General features: G+C 42.8%; 1 protein-coding gene across 4 annotated transcripts in view; it reads right to left on the reverse strand.

The window, feature by feature from the left end:
- Positions 1-21,851, reverse strand: part of MTCL1 (microtubule crosslinking factor 1) — a gene marked incomplete in the record, with an annotated part of 739,795 nt that overhangs the window by 35,330 nt on the left and 682,614 nt on the right. Inside the window, 1 exon segment of one of the 4 annotated variants that reach the window (XM_044066529.1) lies at positions 16,030-16,087. Within the exon segment in view, the coding sequence (XP_043922464.1) occupies positions 16,049-16,087 (39 nt within the window). 4 annotated transcript variants of the gene reach the window in all.

Here is a 21,851-nt window from a genome sequence, read left to right on the forward strand (position 1 = left end):
AAGGACCAGAGTCAGACTAAGAAGGCCTCCAGCAACTCAATTTTCTCTTTGGTCAGAGGGATGATGAAATTGTAGACTAGAAAAGAAGGCAAAAGTCAGATTCTCATAAGATGTATATTTTTTTCTATTATTCAGTTTGTACCAAATGAAAAATATTTTACATCATTTTTAAAAGTTAATAAAAACTATTTTATGAAAGAAAAAAAAGAAACAAATTTAAGCACAAGGGAAAGCAGCCTAAATGTAATGAAAATTTGCAAAGGATAAAATACCAGTATAACCTAAGGTTTTTGAATAGCTCTTACTTCTTATATCCAATTCCCCATTCCCTCCTGGAAGCTGGATATCACGTCACGTGTATCCAATTCTCCATTCCCTCCTGGAAGTTGGATATCACTTCACGTGTATCCAATTCTCCATTCCCTCTGGAAGTTGGATATCACTTCACGTGTATCCAATTCCCCATTCCCTCCTGGAAGTTGGATATCACTTCACGTGTATCCAATTCCCCATTCCCTCCTGGAAGCTGGATATCACTTCACGTGTATCCAATTCCCCATTCCCTCCTGGAAGCTGGATATCACTTCATGTGTATCCAATTCCCCATTCCCTCCTGGAAGCTGGATATCACTTCACATGTATCCAATTTTCCATTCCCTCCTGGAAGTTGGATATCAATCATTTTTCCATGCAGCAATGAATGACACTTTTACAAACAATACAGTTGGGTTATAATCCCCAGCTCTGATTAGTGAAACATTCACCAGCAGGTGGGGGTGGAGGTGAGTAGCTACTACTGCTGGAGTGGGGGGCAGAGTGATCCTTGCTCATCATATGGGTGACAAAGAAAAGTAAATGTTACATCCAATGGAGCCAGAGTCTGCTGAGCCTACACTGTCTGACTCCATTTCTACTCATAAACCCAAGGGGAACTCGGTATACAAAGACATTCTTACACTCAGAATACAGCAACAGCAAAGCTCATAATAACTGTAAAAGGGCTGCTCCTGGGGTGGGGGGCCAGTAGGCCACAAACAAGCTAGCCTTCTCACCACCAGCCAACTCTTGCCAAGGAAAAGAGGAAGGATTGTTATACTCTCAGCTAGCCCGCGATGCCCACAGGACTCTCAGCTAGCCCACGATGCCCACAGGACTCTCAGCTAGCCCACGATGCCCACAGGACTCCCAGCTAGCCCGAAATGCCCACAGGACTCTCAGCTAGCCCGAAATGCCCACAGGACTCTCAGCTAGCCCGAAATGCCCACAGGACTCTCAGCTAGCCCGAAATGCCCACAGGACTCTCAGCTAGCCCAGAAATGCCCACAGGACTCTCAGCTAGCCCAGAAATGCCCACAGGACTCTCAGCTAGCCCAGAAATGCCCACAGGACTCTCACCTAGCCCAGAAATGCCCACAGGACTCTCACCTAGCCCAGAAATGCCCACAGGACTCTCACCTAGCCCAGAAATGCCCACAGGACTCTCACCTAGCCCAGAAATGTCCAGGTCCCACCCTTTAGAACAAACAAGCTGAATGGGTGCAGTTAGAGGAGCTACAGGATGAAGTCCTGCAGAAAAAAATAAACATACAACTGGACTATAGCATAAAAAAAATTCCAAAGTAGACAAATGCAGTTCGATTCTTCAACATTAGGTCTATCAAGCACTGCAATAAATTAATCATTTATTCATGGCAAATCTTCCACCTGAAATACTTCACATAGTCTGCAATCTAGGCACTTGTGAACTCCATGACAGAACCACACTTGCCTTGGCTAGTAAAATGTTGGAAGAATAAGCCTTATCCCCCCTTTCCTGCCTTCAACACTTTCATAACAGAGATTTTTGGAAAAGCTTAGGTAAAGCCATGATTTTATGGACGGAGTATGCAACAGATGTCCAGATTTCTGGGCCAGAGCTTTTGGAAACAGTACATTTCTCAGCTGGTGACTGACTGGAGATAGAGACAGATCCATATCCAGAGATGCAGACAGTGTCATGTCTGGAATGCACCACTTATCTCAAGGAAGATGTTCTAGTTAAATGTTCATATCAGCAAGGTTCCCAAGGTCCTCTTCATGTAGTCTGCCTTAGTTTTCATTGCTAAAGCTGTAATGTGCTTGCAGATATATCCCCAGGATAACAGTCTGGTCCAAAAGCTACATGGCTAACTTGTAGAGGTAAAAGAAAATAAGGTGCCCTGCTTGCTTGTATTAGCTGTTACTACTTGGAGAGTCTCAGATGTGACTGTTGGCCTGATGATCTGGAAGGCATAGAGGAGTGTTATGACATCTTAGATGTTCATATGTTTGGCCTTGGCATTCCCGAGACCTTAGCTTTGTACTTCAAGGTGCAGTGTGTGAGCCTCCCACGTAAAAGTTAAAGTATCCATAAATGCATCCATGTCCAGTGTTTCTTTCAGCTCTATAATAAAGGAAAGGCTGTGGGTGGTGACCTAGGAAGACCAATAGCACAGTTCCTTTCCAATGAAGGAAAACATTTTTCTAAGGACTGGTTTAATTGGCCGCAGAAACTCAAGTACCACATGACCTTTTCCATTTGTAATAACTGTGTGGGGACAATTACAGTCATAGGAGGTTAGTACACTAATGTCTTTGGGGCCCTTACAAGCCTGTCCAAAAGTTTATCCCCAAAAAAGAAACCTCAGTCAGTACCTGTTGCCCCGTCAACGAGGGACAAAGGTGGAATCCCTGGGACAAATTTATGGTTTCCCATCCACTCATCAAGGTTGTGCTTGAAGAGAGTCAGTGAGATACTCTGACATGTATGGAAAGTCTATTCCAGAGATGGGGCAGCCTCTGGGAGACAAACCTCTCTCTCCAGCAGGTTTTGTTGATGTCGCATATTAGATTTAGGACTATTGAGCGGGTAATGCAGAAGGAGTTAGACTTATGAGTTTGGATTATCTCTAGTAGGACAGGGACCAATACTGGTTTGTAAGCGAGACACAGATCACCTCTGAGCAATCTGTATGATACAGAGTAGAGTGAAAGTGATTTAAGCCTGTCCAGATAGGATACATGTTGGAGGCCATGGATTCTCTTTGTGAGTCATTTCTGTGGCCTTTCCAGTTGGTGCAGGTGTTTGGAGAGGTACATACCACACTGGGCATTTATTCATCAATTATAGGTCTGATGAGGGATAAGTACAGAGAGGTAACCTTTTCTTCTGAAAGCAGTTCCTTTACTTATGATATGAACCAAGTAAAAGGCTTTTCTGAACACTGCCGCCACATGATGGTTGAATGTGAGATTGTTGTCAACCTGAGTACCCACGTTTCTCACCACAGGTTGTATGCTTAGGGGGTTGCCACTGATATGGCAATCAGTAGGGGCCATGTTTTTGCCGAATGGTACGATAATGGCTCTCAAGCACTCCTCCGCTTACACTCCTGGCTAACCTTCACACCAAGCTAACCTCACTCACAAATGTAGATTGTATAAATAACTAAACTGTAATATGTAGCCACCATGCTATATGCCTGTCTTTCTCGCCTAAACAAAATTGTATTTATTTGTTTTCTTTTTCTGAATGCTACCTGTTTGTAATGCAAAGATTCTTTGTAATTAATTCATGTAACTAAGCTATGTATTGCTGGGCTTTTCTCCCTGGGCCTCCACTGAAAATGGGATCCCTGAGCCCAGTGGACCCCCCCTGGTCATCAAACTGGAATAAATAAATATAAATATAATAATACATTGTTTTTTTGCCAACATGTTCTAATAGCACTTCAGAAAGCACTGGTTGTTAGGCAAGACTGATGTGAAACCATAAGGAAAAAGTAGTTAATTAGAACTCCCTTGTTTTGGGGGGACAGACACTATACATATGTCTTGGTGTCTGGAACTATTCCCACAAAATTCTTCCTGGGCATGGAGATGACAGACAATTGTGATGGTTCATAGAAATGCCTAGGCCTAGAAGGCCATGGAAAGTACAGCTGAGGGTTTTCTACAGCTCCTCCACAGAACATCCTTGAAATGGACAATAGCATTCTGAGCAGTGAGTAAGCGTATAGTTAATACCATGATCCTCACCAAAAAATAGAACAGAACTTGAACAATACCCCGTTGAAGAAGCTTCTCTCTCACTGGGATACCTGATGGTAACATTTTCTGGGAAGTTCATAAGCCACTACAGATAATGCTGGTCAAAAAGCTAAGGAAAAACAACAGCATTAAAAAAAAAAAAAAAAAATAAGGGCAAGTCCCATCACGTCACTTTTACTCGACTCTCCATCTAGAAGTGACCAACCGATTTCAATGGACAAATTACTTTTCACTTTTGTGTCTTAAAGAATTGAGCATGGCATATGTTACCCCCCTTTTTATAGTTATTAGCTGACCACCTTTACATATCAATGAACTTGCACCTGGTCTTTAGAGACCTGATGGACCCTAGCTGATGACCTTTACATAACAATGACCCTGCACCTGGTCTGTAGAGGCCTGATGGACCCTAGCTGATTACCCTTACATGACAATGACCCTGCACCTGGTCTGTAGAGGCCTGAAGGACCCTAAACACCTGTCCAAACACTGGCATCAGCCTGCAGCTAAGACTCCAGTTCTACTTCTTCACTGTCCTTAAGAAGATCATTTATTCATTTATTTCTTCTTTTTAGAAAAATAAGTTATTCTGTATCTATCTTGGTTATTATTTAACTTATCCTTTGTTGAGTAGATTACTTGCACTAAGTGAGTATCCTATGTTCCAGGGAGGTCAGAGGTGGCATGTATGTCACTACTATTAAGGGAAATTTGGCCAGGGCACTGGGAAACTTCTGCGACCTTTTACATCCAGCTGAGTTATCACAAACTCATGCAGATGAGGAGATGAGACCTCTGTTTAATATACCACCTTAAAGATATACATATTGAGATATATATACACACACACACTTACATATACACACACAGATATAAAGTTCCTTTTTTTCATAAATGAATATTCCAATGGTATTTTCATGAAACAGCAGTTGATACCCTGCTAACACATTTATAATGGGCAGCTGATGCCTCAAATTGTGAACAATGTATGGAGTCTTGCAGTGGTCTATTGTGTTCCAAGGGGGTCTTACTGAATGCTCTATTTTGCATACCACTGAGAAATAATAAGCATGAAAAAAGAACTTCCCATAAATGTAGATGTTCGAGTGTATTCACTGTAGCAGTCATCACATTTGGTTCATCCCTGCTGGGGTAAGCCCTCGGCCAGCCTGAATACCAGAGACTTAGCATTTCTGCATCGGTTGCTATCACTTGAAGACTAACGTCAGGTTGTCAGGGGTGTAAAGGAAGGCAGCCAACGCCATTACATCAGTTTTTTTTTTTTTTGCCCTAACCAGTCAGGAGCCCTCAAAGTTGGAGGCCAGGCTCTGGTGGCAGGACCCCACCAGTGGAAACAAAATACCAATATGTCCCTTCTAAGGAAACAACAAGGAAGGAGGGTAACAAAAAGAAAAAGGGGGAGGTGGGAGGGAAACCAGGACTGCAACAGTGAATACACTCGAACATCTACATTTATTGGGTAGATTCCCAAAGCTGAGAAAATGGATGGAGGTAGTCAAGGAAGCTAGAGGCTGGCTAGAATGCCCTGCAAAACTACAGAGACAAACCCTGCCCTGGATTTGGAGAAGAGAGGCAGGTGGTAATGTTTGGTAAAGGTGTGAACAGATGTTCAGGTGGTAGCCTCCATAATGTCCCTGGTGGGGAAGGGTGCAGAGGTGGAGGCTGCACTGGCAGAGTGAGTCCTGACCCTCTTGGGGGGAGGCTTGCCATGTTGTATGTAGTAGAAATGGTTGCAGTGTGCTACCCATTTGGAAATTGTTTGCTTGGAGATGGCTTTGCACTCTGCCCCTGAAGCAAATCTAACCAGCAGTTGATCAGATTTTCTAAAGGGTTTAGTCCTGCCCAGATAGTATCTGAGCTGTCTGTGCGCTTCTAGAGAGTGCAAGATCCTTTCCCTCTTGTTTTCAGGGTTAGGAAAGAAGGTGGGCAAATGGATGGATTGGTTGAGAGCCACACTAGAAACCACCTTGGGCCTGAAGGATGGATTATTTCTGAGGGATACCTATCTGCATGGAAGATGATGAAGGGTTCCACTGCCATGAGTACGTACAGCTCAGAGACTCTGCTGGCTGAAATGATGGCCAGGAGGAAGGCTGTCTACCAGGAGAGAAATTTTAGCTCTTCAGAAGAAGCTGGTTCGAATGGAGGCAGGGTGAGCTTTTCCAAGACAAAGTTGAGGTCCCAAGCTGGTGTTGGTGCCCTTCTGGGGGGCCTCAGGTTGTTAGCCCCCTATGAGGAACTGCTTGATCAGAGGATGTAGAAAAAGAGGGTGCTCAGTGGGAAAATGAGTGGAAATAGTAGAAGCATGAATTTTAGAGGATAAAGAGAGACCACTATATAGTAAGTCAGCTAAGTAATCCAGGATGAGAGGAATGGAGGGATGTGCTGTATTGGCTCCCTTAGCCTGGATCCAGGTGCAGAACTGTTTCCATTTATCTGCATAAGACTTTCTGGTGCTAGGGTATCTGGCCTCTCAGATAACATCCAGAATCGGTTTACTGAGGAGGGCAGATTGGTCAGAGGTCAGGTTATAAGCCAAGCTGCCAAGTTGAGTGTCTGCAATTGGGGGTACATTAATTCCCCTGCCCTCTGGGTTAGGATGTTGGGCATCTGAGAGAGATTCCATGGGGGCAGTGGGGACAGGCTGCGCAGCAAGGGGTACCAGTGCTGTCTGGGCCAGTCTGGAGCAATGAGAATGGTCCTTGGTTTTTCCACCCTTATTTTGATCAGTACCTTGGGAATGAGAGGTAAGGCAAAGACAGAGGTTTATCTAGGGGAAGGACAGGGCATCTACTCTCCATACCATGCAGTGATGCACCCTGGTGCAGAATTTGCAGAGCTGATGGTTGGTGTGCGAGGCAAAGAGATAGAGTTATTAGTAAGAAGGTGTTTCTGTTGAGCTGCCACTTGTGGGGGTCCAACAGCTTTCTGCTTAATTGGTCTGTCAGGGAGTTGAAAGCCTGGCAGGTACTGTGCTACCAGGTGTAGCTGCAGGGAAGAGGTTGTGAACCCGAAGGGTCACAGCCAGCCTGCACAGTGGGTAGGAGTGAGTCCCTCCCTGCTTGATTTACCACATCACTGTGGTGTTGTCTGTTTTGATCAGAAGACCTCCTGGAGAGAGAAGGGGTTTGAAAGCAATCAAGGCCTGCTGCACAGCCATCATCTCTTTTAGATTTATGTGCAGGGGGAGTTGCTGGGGGTTCCATTGGCCTTGTATGCAGCTGTCGTCCAGGTGTGCACCCCAAGCATAGTCTGATGCATCTGTAGTGAGGGTCTGGGTGGCGGGGTGTGTGGAGAAGGGCAGTCCCTTGTTGTGGGAGCAGGCTGTTGCTCACCAAAGAAATTCCTCCTTCAGGCAAGGAATAATTGGTAAGAGAGTTTCCAGATCTTGAGTGTTGACACCAAAGGCTCTTTATGTATCATTGAAGTTTCCTCAGATGCAGCTCAGCAAGCTCCTGCCTGGTGTCCTGCAGAGTTCTACAGCAGCAGAGAGACAAAAGAGAGACTTTGGAGTGATTAAGTATCATTTTTCTACATTTCCTTGCTGCCTTTAGCTAATTGCGCCAAAAACACCAATTTTCTGTGATTTAAAAAGCTTGTTTCAGCTACATATTGTACTTATTTTACTGCCTGCACTTTAATAAAGTTGTTTTTGTGTTTAAATTAGGCTACACACTCGTGTGAAAGTGTTTCTTTTTATTGTATCTGTTTTCTGAAAAAAAAAAAAAAATATATACCTGTTTTCCCACATTTCTAAGCTACTATAGTCCAGTTTTCAGATTAGTGCTGAATTCAGGGCTGTGTTACAAGTTTCTGTGTTTGCCCATACCTTACTTGGATAGAAGGAAGTTTCTCTGTTCAACTGTGAGATAATAGGTGACTCTATAGTCAGGCACACTGATGTCCCACTCACTAGGCTGAACAAGGAGAAGGTTACTGTTAGCAGCCTGTCGGGTGCCAGGATCTGCCACAACACAAGTACTCAGGTCACTCCAGAACAAGTACAAATACGACTCTGCCATTGTCCATGTTGGTGTGAATGACCTGAGAGATACCTCCCTGCACTACATGAAGAGAGACATGGAGGAGCTCTCTGATCACGTAGCCCAGGCCGGTATGACCTTGACTAGCATCCTGCCCTCACCAAGAATGATACAACGGTACAAAGAAAAAATGATCAATTTCAACAATTGGTGTCATTCAAAGGAGATCCAGTGTCCATCAGCCTGGGATGACATGCTCGACAAGCCACGCTGCTTCGCTAGAGACTGCTTGCACCTATCACCCTTAGGCTTTCGAATACTGGCCAAGGTTCTTGCCACCCCCATAGTGCCTTTTTTAGGCAAGGCTAAAAAGACAAACCCACCACCATAAATAGCACAAGTAACAAAAAACTAAGGGTAATGCTACTCAATGCCAGAAGTCTAAACCTCAAAATGCATGCACTTGAGGCACTCCTAAGTATGGAGAAAAATAATATGTGTGTAGTAACAGAAACGTGGTTTAAGGCTCCAGAGAGCACCCCAGCCCTACCAGTCTACAACTCGTATCATACATTTCGGCCACAAAACCCGGACCAAAATACAAAAGGCAGAGGCATATCGATATTCATCAAGGATACCCACACCTCCAGGTTACTGGCACAGCACAATGCTTCAGAGATAATCCACATGCAACTAAAAACAGGCAGAACTGCAGTTCAAATTGTAGCTTGCTACAGATCACCCACCATGTCCCAGGACCTCCATTCAGCATTTCTGGAAACACTAGGAAGCATAAAGGTCCTACCAAACACCCTGATATTGAGTGATTTCAATTATCCAAACATTAACTGGGAGAACTAGTCAAGTGCTAACTCCCTTGTACAACATTTCCTAGAACTTATAAATTCAAATGCTCTGGATCAACTGGTCAACACCCCCACCAGAGGTGACAACATATTGGACCTGGTCATCACCAACATGGGCGACCGGTGTTCCACACCAGAGGTCAACCCCTCGCTGGTTAGATCAGACCATAAACTAATCCCTCTGGATATCCACATTCCTTCCCCACCCCCGGTCAAAGAAACCATCATGAAAAACTTTTCAAAAGCAAACTTCACGTTACTTAAGACCGAGGTGGAAAGTTTCAAATCCCTCATGCTTAAGGATAACGCTGCCCAAGCTGCAAAATCCTTTACTAATGCACTCTATGGGCACATACAAGAATGCATGGATTGTGCTATCCCAAGCAAAACCAAGACTCACTCCTCCAAGAAAAGGAAACCAGTCTGGTGGACCCCTGCCGTAAACAAGCTATACAATAGGAGGAGGAAACTAGTACAGAAAAGAGTAAAATCCCAAGAGGGGAAGACATCCCTGATCAGTATCAGCAAGAAACTATGATCCCTCAAAAAATCATCCAAGGCTAGCTTTGAAAGAAAAATTGCCAAGGACACCAAAGATAACCACAAGGCATTCTTTAGCCATGTCAAGAATCTAAGTGGCAATTCCCAGATCTGCTCAGAGTTAATGCAGAATGACACAAAATACACTGAACCGACCGATATCGCCAACATCCTGGCAGACAGGTTTAGTGCAAACTTCATCCCCCTCTCACCCCCAAAAGGGCCCATAACCATACCAGAAGAATGTAGTGCCCCTGAAATCACAGACACTCAGGTTAAAACAGCCCTCTCCAAAGCCAAAAACACAGCATCAATGGGACCGGACAGTGTACCAGGCTGCATCCCACATGAGCTCAAAGATGAACTAACACCTCACCTAAACACACTGTTCAAACTCAGCCTCTCCACAGGCTACATGCCCATAGAGTGGCGCACAGCAACAATTATTCTGCTCCACAAAGGTGGAGCTACAACAGACCGCGGGAACGATCACCCTATAAGCCTGACTAGCTTGGTCTGCAAGGTTATGGAGCACATTATCATGGTTAGCATTAACAGAGACATTGGGAACCTCCAAACACTGGACCCTACCCAGTTTGGCTTTGTTAAGGGCAGATCATACCTCCTCAGCCTGGTGGACTTCTTTGAGACAGATACCAAGGCTATAGATGAGGGAAAGGTGGTCCACACAGCCAACCTATTTCTCGCAAAGGCCTTTAACACCATTCCCCATTCTGGTATTATAGACAAGCTCACCAGCCTGAACATAAACCCCTACATCATGAGATGGGTTGCCAACTGGCTCACGGACAGTACCCACATGGTAAGAGTTGCAGGAACTAGGTCTGACTCTAAACCGGTTACAAGTGGCATTCCTCAAGGCTCAGTCCTAGGACCCCTCCTGTTCAGCATATACTTCTCAGAGGTACAGACAAGCACAGGACGACTATGGCTGACCATGTTTGCAGACTACTATAATTGATTCTCCGGCTGATGCAGACATCCTCCAAAAGGGCCTCATTGAGACAGATACTTGGTGTCAAAACCATGGCCTCAAGCTAAATCCCAAAAAGTGCATAGTCATTCCCTTTGGAAAAAAAGTACCCACAAATTACCACATTGGTGGTAGCCCCTTAAATACGGAAGACGAAATAAGGGATCTGGGGACCCAAGTAGACAGTAATCTCTCCTTTGATAATCACATTGCCAAAGTGGTTAGAAAATCCTTCTATGTGGCCCACCTAATCACAAAAGGGTTTGCATCCATATCAAAAGAGGTCATTGTGCCCCTCTATGCATCACTCATCAGACCCATCATAGAGTACAATGCCCCATTTGGGATGTACCTTACAAGACACCTGCAATAGCTGGAAAGACCACAGAAGTACCTCACCAAGAGGATCACTGGCCTCAAACAGATTCCCTATGCAGCTCGACTGAAGAAACTCCAGCTGTACTCTGTTGCATACCGCCTACTCAGAGGTGATCTCTGCCTGACATACAAGGCCATGTCCAACCCAGAATTGATGGACACGCTCCACCTAAAGAAAACCATATCCCCTCAAGCCACATGCTCTAGGGATCTAAACCTCACCACAACAATAAATAGGACATGCTAGAGGGATAGATTCCTGTAACAGAGACTTCCCATGCTCTGGAACAAGATTCCAATCTACATTAGGTAGAGTTCCTCACTAACACTCTTCAAGAGAAACCTTGACAAGTGGATGGGAAACAGGAAGTTTACCCCGGGGATCACTTCAGCGGCTCTGCTGGACAGAGGCACAGGGAACTAATCTAAAGGGGTGCCAAAAGCCAACACATTCCATCTAGGCTTATAAATGCCTTTGGGCACATAGCCTAGTACCTACCTATGAACCTACATGCAGTCTGGCATATGCAATAAGGAGTATGTAAGATGCCATGAACTCCCCAGGAATTGCAGGACTTCTCTTGCAGAAAGCTGGGGCCTGGTGACCAGTTGAGAGAAGTACGATAGACAAACGAAAAACTGTTGAAATAGTAAATCCACAAAAAGCAGGACGAGCTGGAAACACAATAAGAGATCGCTTCAACAATATAATGGTGTTTGTATTGCAAGTTCAATTAAACACCATTATATTGTTGAAGCGATCTCTTATTGTGTTTCCAGTTGAGAGAAGTAAGCTGATAGGAAACTTTGCTTCTCTGGTGTTAGGCATGCCATCTGGGATGCTGTGTCCAGACTTGCTCCCAGGAAGATTATCCTTTTGGTGGGTTTTGGTGGGTACCTGTTTGCATTTCTTTTTGTTGATTGTGTACCCTTAAAGAGGTTAGTAGGTCCTTTACAAAGGCCAGATCTTTGAGCAGCTTTTCCTGGATATCTGCCTGAACAAGGCAGTCGTTAATTTTTCTTTGTCTGCAGAAAGCAATGGTCAGAACCAGGCATTTTGTTAAAACTCTGGGAGCAGAAGATAAGCCCAAGGGAAGTGCAGAGAACTGAACGTGTTGCGATCCTGTCCTGAAGAGAAGATATTTGCTTCAGTACTCCCAGATGGGAATGTGGAGGTAGGCCTCAGGTCCAGGGTGACGAGCCAAGCATCCTCGGACAGCATGGGTAGCAGCTGCTGGAGGGTGAGCATTTTGAATTTGTAGATCACCAGGAAGGTGTTTAGAATGGACAGGTCGAGGATGAGGTGCCAGATGCCCTCTTTTCTGAGTACCAGAAAAAGTCTGGAGTAGAAGCCTTGGCCTATCTGCTCTGCAGGAATGTGTTCTACTGCTCCCAAGGAGAGCAGGGTAGGGATTTGCTTTTGAGCCTCTGCCCACTGATTTGGTGATAGATCTGGGAGGTTGGAAGGGTGTGGAAGGAGAATTTGTACCCCTAAGACACAATGTTCAAAACCCATTAATCCTTGGTAATGGTGGCCCAGGTGCTTGAGTGAAGGGAGAGTTTTCCTCCTAGGAGTATGTGAGGGTGGGCAGAGGCGAGGTAGGGAGGGGTGAGTCATTGTGAGCTTTTGCCATAAAGGGGTGGCTTAGATCACCCTGGTTTTGAAGTGGAGGCAGTTCACTGCTTAGATCTCTGCAACCCATGGGACTGCTCCCTTGGAGGTCTGTTTCCACGGGGCCTAGGCTGGCCCTGTTTATTAGGTGCAGGAAAGGACCAATGCTTGGAAGGAAAATGCCTGCTGAACCTAGAGGGCTGTACCTGTAAGAAATCTTTAACAGTCTGCATAGCTTTTGCTTTTTCTTCCATCTTTAACACCTCTTCTGCTTTAGCACCAAATAAGTTATTTGTGCAAGGGTGCATCCAACAATTTTGATTTGACATGGTCTAGTAGGGGTTGTGCCTTAAGCGATACATATCTTATAATGACAGATCTATTAACTGCTGCCCTGCAAGAAGCTTCTAGGGCATCAAAACCACAGTGCAAAGTGTGTTTAGTTACTTAAGCAGCAGAGTGCATTAAATTCCAATAACTCTTTAGATTCTGCCCATGCAGGAAAGGAGGAATTTTTTGTTTAAGGAGTTCCACGGTATGTTGCTGATATTTAAGCATGTAGAACTGACAACTGAGTACCCTGATAGCAAGAGTAGCTGAGGTGTATACTTTTTTACCCCATCTGTCCAGTGCTCTGGAATCCCTGTCTGAGGGGGTGGGATTCTTAACTGAAGTAGCTTTAACCCCTTTTGGGCCTTGAGTAATGACCTCAGGGTTCACTGTTGGGTTTTTAAAGAGATATTTGTGAGAGTCACGGACTCTGTAGTACCTGTCTGGCTTTCTGGGAGCAGGAGGGAGGGCATCTGGAGTCATGTTGGACTCAAGACATCATCCACTACATCTAGGACTGGGGGATGGCTAAGGGCCTGTGCTGTGGAAGGTCCAGGAACTCAGAGTCTCTTTTTAGACTGAGTATTCTTGACTCTCCCTTTTGAAATCGCTTAAGGTATGTAGGGTTTGCCCAAAGGAAAACTCCTCTTGGGGAGAGGCTGAAGGAATAGATTCCTCTGCATCAGAATCCTCATATGTAGAGTGGGGCTGCATGTCTTCATAGTCAGATGGATCAGATTCATTTGACTCTTGTTTGGTCAAAACTTCTAGAGGCAGATCTCTCTTTCTTTTTGAGGGAGTGGCTTGGCTTCCCCTAATCGGCATGATAAGGTTCTCTGCCATTCTAAGCATTTGTGACTGAGACAAGAGAGCAGGTGCCAAAGAATGGCTGGAAGTCGGTTTCTTGGGGGTGGTTCGACCCCTGGGCCTAAGTAATTTGGTTGGTTTAGAAAGAACAGAAGAGAAAGGAGGCATCGGTTTAGGTCTGGATTTGATGTTGCGAATGACTTCCTCAGAAGCTGGTGTCTACACAGCAGCTCCGGACCCATGCAAGGTAGAGATTAACCATAGGATCCTTAAATGAAGAAGAGTTATGCGGCATATACCAGACTCCAAAAAGGTCTTGGTAGAGGCCGGTGAATTAAGTGAAGTGGCCATCAGGGGCTGCAAAAGCACCTCACTGAATTCCAGAGGACTGACCAGCTTGGCAGTAGTGTCATTGGAAAATTTAGTCCTGTGCGGTCTGTCTCTGTATTTATCTTTATGTTTTTTCAGAAGGTCTGCTGTCGGGTGACTTACAGAAGCCATATCGGAATTCAAGGACTGTAAACAGAAATATCTGGCTACAATAAGGGCACGATGCTGAATAGTTCTGGCATTAAAGCACAGAACAGAAGAGGGACATCGTGGTCTGGGCCTAGACAAGAGTTGCAATAGGAGTGGAAGTCCTGATGTGGTATTTGCTTTCCACAGGCGAGACAATTAACTTTTTCTGACATCGGTTAGTGCAAGAAAAAAGGATCCCCAACAGGGTACTTAGCTTTCGAAGACGTCAACTTCAGTTCGGAAATGAAACTCAGGTAGCGGCCGACAGGCACTCGTATGAACTGCTTCTGCTTCGGGCTCCACGACAAGAAAGACTGATGTAATGGCGTCAGCTGCCTTCCTTTATACCCCTGCAGTTATAAAGACAGATTTTTAATTCAGCTATTTCAAGATACCATAATATCTCTTATGCTAAAGTAAACTCCTTTATGCTTAACACATGAAGTGTCTGTTGCAACAGGTAGCACACTCATCTTTGGTGCAGAAGGTTGTGGGTTTTATTTCCACACCAGGTTGATAGAATCCTGACACTGCATGGCAACATAAGGACAGTACTGTATTCATGTGTGTGTCGTCCTTTGGGTGGGATGTTAAACCAAGGACCCATCTGCTGAGTTGGTGGTGGTAACTTGTGTGGACATAAAAGATCTCATGGCATCTATTTAGAGGAACAGAGTAAGTTCCCTGATGCCGTGAACAAATCTTTCCTAGTAGTATAAATACCACCTTGGGTCTCCCCCCGAAGAGGAGGCTACTAGCCTAGTGGGACTAACAGACAAAATAAAATAAAACATTTAGTGTTACACTAAACTGCAAAATGTAAGAAAATCTGACACTATACATATATCTTGTGAAATGGAGGGGTTAACTGATTTAATTGAGTCCTGTTTCAATGATAAGACACTTCAGTGGGTTTTGCAGAACAAATCTTATATACAGTAGTACTCTGAGTAAAGTCGGGTGCAAGGTTCTGCAACATCTTAGTAAATATAACCATCCCTGAAATCACACCACCTAAACAGGAGAGGAGCAACTTCACAGAGTTTTCCATCGACAAAATAGGACTTGATTAAACTTCCAGATAACAATGGATGCACAACAAACACAGAATTTTTTTAATGTCCAGTTCTCTGTTTTATGCTTTTGATAACTGACCAGAGGTCAATAGCACATTTCTAGTGTTAAACAAGAACAAACGTTTTGCATGCAGGCAAACAGCTGTCCTTGGGAAAAATGACAAGGACAGTAGAATTTGAAGACAACCTGCTCTGTGAACAAAGACAGTGTAAATATACATCAGCCATAGCCTATCAACCACTGAAATGTAAAATAGTTTGCGCTATACAGCAAAATGTTTTGCTAAAATGCCATTTTAATTCTTGCAAGGTTAAAAACAAGTTTGATTAAGAATCAGATAGCCACAAGATGTATATCCTTGATGACCATTGCAGACCCATGGCGTGCTTCAGGTGTATTACTGACATACTCAAAAATGTTACTTGTCACCTCTCATTACTCTATAAAACCTACATATTTGCACTTTATCTTTAAAAGTGTCTGGATTTGTTATGGAAATGTCTTTCACGGGAACTTGCGTTAGTTACCACTGTTAAGCTGTGCAAGTCATCTCTGGTCTAAAAGTCTATCTTTTTTTTAAAGACTTGTACATAGCAAACTAAAAAATAAAATGTTACCTCACCTTGGGAAGAGATGCACAATCGATGCAAAGTATCACCATATTGTACCTTTATCAGGCATCCTGGCATGCAATCTCAATTTTTCAAACATTTAAAACCCTCCAAAATTACTTTCACAAAATGATACACAAACGCCCTAATCTGCAAACATAACCAAAAACATTAACCAAATCAGAGGAAATGTTCAGAAAAAAATAGGTGCAGAAAAACTTACAGCAGCAAGGCAGGCAGGGTTAGAGTCCCCATGGGGCAGTTAGTAAGACAGTTTGATTCTAGACAGAATAGAAAAGAAAAGAAAAAAGCAGGAAAAGGTAAACAAAGAGAAAACAAAAAAATGGAATCTAAGAAGCAGTACCATTAAGCTGAACAAAAACTGGAAACGGAATTCTAGCATATTCTGCTCACAAGCCCAATGCAGTTAAACACGCACCACAACCACACCACTAACGTTTTACAGTTAATGCAACAGATGAGACATGCATCATTTAAACAGCCTCCTGTCATTTTCATCAAATTAAAATGAGCCCTTAGCTATATAATAGCAAGTTAAAATAAAGATTATAGACAGAAATATCCCAAGTTAAAAGGACATCTTTGGTTGGGTTGTTAAGGTTAACTGCATTCGGTCAAGCAAACCGCATACTGAAAACAGAGAACAAAGGTAGCAGTTTTTATTGACACTTTCCATATTACAGAAAACATTTTAACAGGTAGCTATTTGCCACAATTCTGCCTTTTTTCCTTTAAAATGCACATGACAGAAAGCAAAACGTTTGCCATTACTAATCTGTTCTAGCCCCTTCTCCCTAGATACGCTATACGTGGCTTTCTTTCACTGTTTGCACCACACTAGAAACTGTCAAGGGGTCACAATAAACTAACAAAAATGTAAACTATTGTATTTCTATACATTTTGGCAATAAATTATGAGCTTATAAGCACATCATACATTTGCCTCTAAACACCATCCAAGACAGCATTTTACAAACCAAAATGTAGAAGGAAAAAGCTACTTCAGAAATGCATTTTAAATGAAAAGGAATTCTTGGAATTTTATAAACAGCTAATGAGAAAACATGTGGCACAGGCAGAGAGGCAGAGTACACAAATACTATGCAATTGTCCAGGGTCAAAAATAAGAAAGCAAAGCTGCATTACCCAGAGAGACATTTCCTTAATTAATGGGCCTCAAAGTAACTGTCCCAAAAAAGGAAACCCCAGACATCAATGGCTGCTGATTAATAATAATGTTATTCTCCTTTTTATCCTGTGTTTTTTCTGTCCACCATGACCATGCTGATTCATTCATCCCCACCAGGGCAACAGCCAGTCACAGAGCAGCTGTAATCCAGGCAGCCATGAGGGATTTTACCAATTTCTCTTGGCCCCTGTCAGATGATATGCTTGCAGACAGACAAGATGCCCTGTTGCATCCAATGCTTGGTCATTATCGGATCCTGGGTCAGCTGGACTACAGCCAGGTCTATCATTCTGTGCACGGGAGTGGACTTCACATTATTACAGTTTGGACAGGTAAAGGAATGACAAAAAGCGTCCAAAATAATTTCCTTGGTTTGGAACAACTTATATGAACTCTACATTATTCAATGGTAACTAATAAAACAGCATGCAATGTTATTCATATTCAAATGAACAGAAAACCTACCAGCATACAACCACCACTTTATGTAGTATGTCTTGTCAAACTGTAATTTGGTGAAAAACATTATAACTTCCCGCAAAATCCAGTTTCTCCTCAGTCTTACTGGTCAAATACTCTGGATCTTCACTGTTTATGTTGTTTGGGGGGCGGTACTTATGGGTAAGTTTAATGTTTATTCTAAGTCTTTGTCGCATAGTTTAAGTTTACAGTCTCTTATCCTTTAGTTTTCTTTTGACAAGCAGACTTTCCTTATCTTTCTGACTGCGATAAGGGAATCCAGTGTTTCACTCATATCACTACATTATTTAATATACATATAAAGTCGCCCCAGCTTCTCTTCAGATGGGATGCTATATATTTCCATTTTTGTTCTTTTTTTACATCTTTAGTAAGGTGTGCACTACAAAAATACACACGTATTCTACACACTCTCTCTCAGAAGCTTTAATTTCTTCTTCTTCTTTCGGCTTTTCCCAGTTAGGGGTCGCCACAGCAGATCACCTGTCCTCTCGAGCTTTACTACACAAAAAGATCTCATTTGTTACTCACTCATGCACAAGTATTCTTGCTCTTACAATGGGGGGGCATTGAATATACCAATTCTGAAGCCTTCATATTTGTTTTATAAATAAACAACTACCATCTGGAAAGTTATTCTCCCAGATGCACTTCTTTAAACTTTTAATATCTGTTTTGCAAAGATGATCAAGGGGGAAGGGGCAGAAAAGAGAGATGCAAAGGGAAGACCTTAGAAAAACCCATTAAATAATAGCCCTGCCAAAGCACACCCTACTCCTAGAAGGGCAATCCGGATGGCAATGTTTAGTGGAAGTACGCACTGATGATCAAATAGAATAATGCAAACATCTGCTGGGGAAATGCTCCTGAAACAATCTCTAGAGGCAGCTACCTTTTTAGTGGAATGATCTTCCATTGGACTTGCAAAAGCCAAAAACAAGCTACAGCAGATAAAGTCTGCTTGGTCAGAAGTGAAGCCTACCTACTTGAAGAAAAACATCTGGTCCATCTTATAAACAATTTTTCTGAAAGGAGAACTACAGATGACAATGACTACCATCATTAGGAAGGTGTAGTACCTCCACTAGGGGTTATAGATACAATGACAAGGGGGATGGGACTGACTTATAATCACTATACAGATAACTTTCAAGAGAAAGTGAGGACTGAGCATTGATGTATATCTAGCTTACATGAAAAACAGATCAAGATTCTCTGCATATAAAAGGCTTAGATAGAATATATGAATGATGTGTATGACAGTGGTCAGAAAGTATTCTCCAGGGCACAAAAAAATCTGACAAGCTTTTTTCTTAAAAGCAGACAGCACATCTGCCACATTACAGTCATGCTCTGGAAAAGCTCTTTACAGCAGGAATGACATTCACAACTTCCTTCAGAAACAGATGGTGCTGAGCTGAAATCCTACCATCTATCACATAATTAAAAGCCAATGGCTCTGAAACATGAAATTTAACTGAGGTCTAAATCCCAAACCAAATAGGAGTCTAAAGCAAGATGTATGCTTTTGCACAGATACTGACCTAGAGAAAAGGTAGGAGTGTGTGTGTATATGATATAGGTACAGATATATGATCAATTAAATATAAAATTTCATTATGGGACTACAGTATCTTAAGGCTTCTTTACAGTATTAGTCATATCTCTCAACTTCTTAGAGCAAGAAAACTGGATAAAGTGGGTCAAAGGTCCAAAAACGGGGACAATTTTAAAATATTGCTCTTACAAACTTAGAAAGTTAATAGAATAACAGGTTTTGCATGAACATGAATTTTCGGAAGGATATGAAGTGTGGAACTCAAATGTTTATCATTACTTCCCAACTTCAGTCTTTAAGGATTTACCACTAATTTGCCAGCATACCAACATTTTATGAAAAACAGGCCAAAATCTGGACATTCTGCAAAAATCTATACAGTTGAGAGGTATGGCATCAATATCTTCAGATGCATCCACAAAGTTTGCTTAGTCACAACTTAACTCTACATACCCAAAGAAAGTTCATCTTACTAAAGCCTTTTTCTAAAAACAAAATTCAGGCGTAGTTGATAAACATCTCTGTCCCACTTATACACAGCTTCTACTGCATGCATCAAGGCAGACTTGTAAGAACAGTCTGTCCTTTCAAGATCAACAGATGGCAAAAAGAATGAACATTGGCCTTTTTGGCAAAACGGTCACTAAAATGTGAGAAATTGAAGAAAAGGTTGCAAAAAAAAAAAAACAATTAGTTTCGGCTGTATGTATTCTGATGTTTCTTACAAAATAAGATGGATATGTCACTCAAAATTTATTTTATCATCTTCACCCTATCTAATGCAAAGCTGAAAGAAAAGCTGCACAGTTCGCAGTTAGTTTCTGCAGTGACTACAGTGGGATGCCACACGGATGGAGCCCTGCTGGTAACGGTGCAGGACTTTCCAATGGTTTGCAGCAGAATGCTATTCAAAATGGCTTCTTTGTTTTCCTTCACCTCATGCTTAAAAGGCTCCAGCAAGCAATCAAAATAGAATAAATGACAGCTAACATGGGTCATAAGAATTATTCTAGGCTTTCATCGGTGAGTCATACATCAAAGAATGTGCAGTCAAGTCCCTTGACCTTTAGTAGGACCTAATTCAGTTTTCTAAAATAGAAGGTCATACTCTTCAACTGCATGCTGATTAGGGGGGGGGGGGTAGAAGCAATGGAGGATTAGGGTCTTGGTTGTAAGAGTGTCCACTTTGGAGGCATATCTCTATATGACTTTCTCCATGACTGTAGATGTGGAACTACGAGACACACACTTGGCTTAGGGTGAAAATATGGGGAAGGAGCCAAGACTCTCTAGTGTTGGGCTACCCTGAAAACAAGAACACAAAGGAGGAAAAGGCTACAAAAGTCCTTCTCCATCTGCATTCCTGCTGATGCATCACACTACAAGCACGCCATTGGCTTTCTAGGACTGGGTCTGGAGTGTACAAGCTTTTGTAAGAGCAGAGGCTTCCATGTGACACTTATGTGAGCTTGGGTTCCAGGGTGGGACTGCAGTGCTCGATTTTTCTGGGCCAATCTGCAGAGGAATTTTCTGTATTTTGACTGACTTCTACAGGGGGTTTAGCCTGTGATTATGTGAGGTATTGCCAGCTATGCCTGGAGAAGAAGGGCAGTGGATGTGTAACATATGCCAGCACAGCTAGCTGAAAGTTTGTAAATTATATGTCATTCATATATAAAGCTGATTTGTACAGATGTTTGTGTTAAAAAAATTAATTTGTAAAGCTGCTTGTGTTAAAAATGTGCCCTGCTGGACAGAAAAAGAAATATACATACATTATTGTAACTGTTTAAATGTATATGTTTTAATGGAGGACACGAAGAAAAGATGTTAATCTCAAACTTAGAAAAGAGTTTGAAATTAAATAACCTGGCTTCACCCATAATGATTGCATCTTACCATTCTTTAGATCAGTCAGGAAAATATAGTGAGATTAGTTAAGTATCCTTTCTTCTGTAACTGTGTGAACCTGTCCACCTGTCTTATTTTTAATATTTCCTGTGACTGAAACTCTGTTTACATATTTAGTATTTTTATGCAATTTTTTTGTTATTAAATATATTTAAACTTTTCATTGTGGCTGGTCCTTTAGAGAATATTTTAACCTTTGAGAGTACTTACATTTATTTGGTGATACTGCGGCCACTTCTGAAAGCCTTGCTGTTTAGTCAACATTACCATTTGTATTAATATTAATTTCACTCATATAATTGGGCCCCCTTGCAAGAGCCTTACAGTAGCAGGCATCTGTGTGTCTGGTGGCAGTGTAACTACCTTATAGTCTGGGGAGAAGGGTGGACAGCTAGCAAATCTGTGTCAGCCTTTCCCAGATGTGCATGCGCGTGTGACAGAAAATAAAATCGCAAAGTGTTTGCACGTCAGCTACTTGGAGCAGGAACAAGAAGCAGTGATTTTACAGAGAGGGTGCTGGAGGACTTGGCTTGGACACTCAGCTGAGGACTCAACCCTACAGCTGTACCAGTGGGAGTCTTAATGGGGATCTGGACAGAGGAGGCACCCAGAACGCAGACTGAGTATGTTCCCTTGGTGCTCTTAAGGGAAATTGTGCTTGATGCAGAACAGCTACATCTGGAAATACTGCGTGTATCCCATTTTGGCTCAGTTCAGCATTCTTTAGTGTTGGGCTGCTTCAAAGACAAGATTATAGAAGAGGAAGGAAAAGACACACAGCCCTTCTCCATCCAGGCTCCTGCTGACTTATCAAATTACAAGGACTTTAATGGCCTCCTAGGACTGGGTCTGTAATGTTCCAGCATTTGGTGACAGCAGAGGCTTC

The sequence above is a fragment of the Protopterus annectens genome, chromosome 3.part1 (genome assembly GCF_019279795.1).
Source record: "Protopterus annectens isolate FY-2018-M chromosome 3.part1, PAN1.0, whole genome shotgun sequence".
In the NCBI taxonomy this organism is placed as follows: Eukaryota; Metazoa; Chordata; order Ceratodontiformes; family Protopteridae; genus Protopterus; species Protopterus annectens.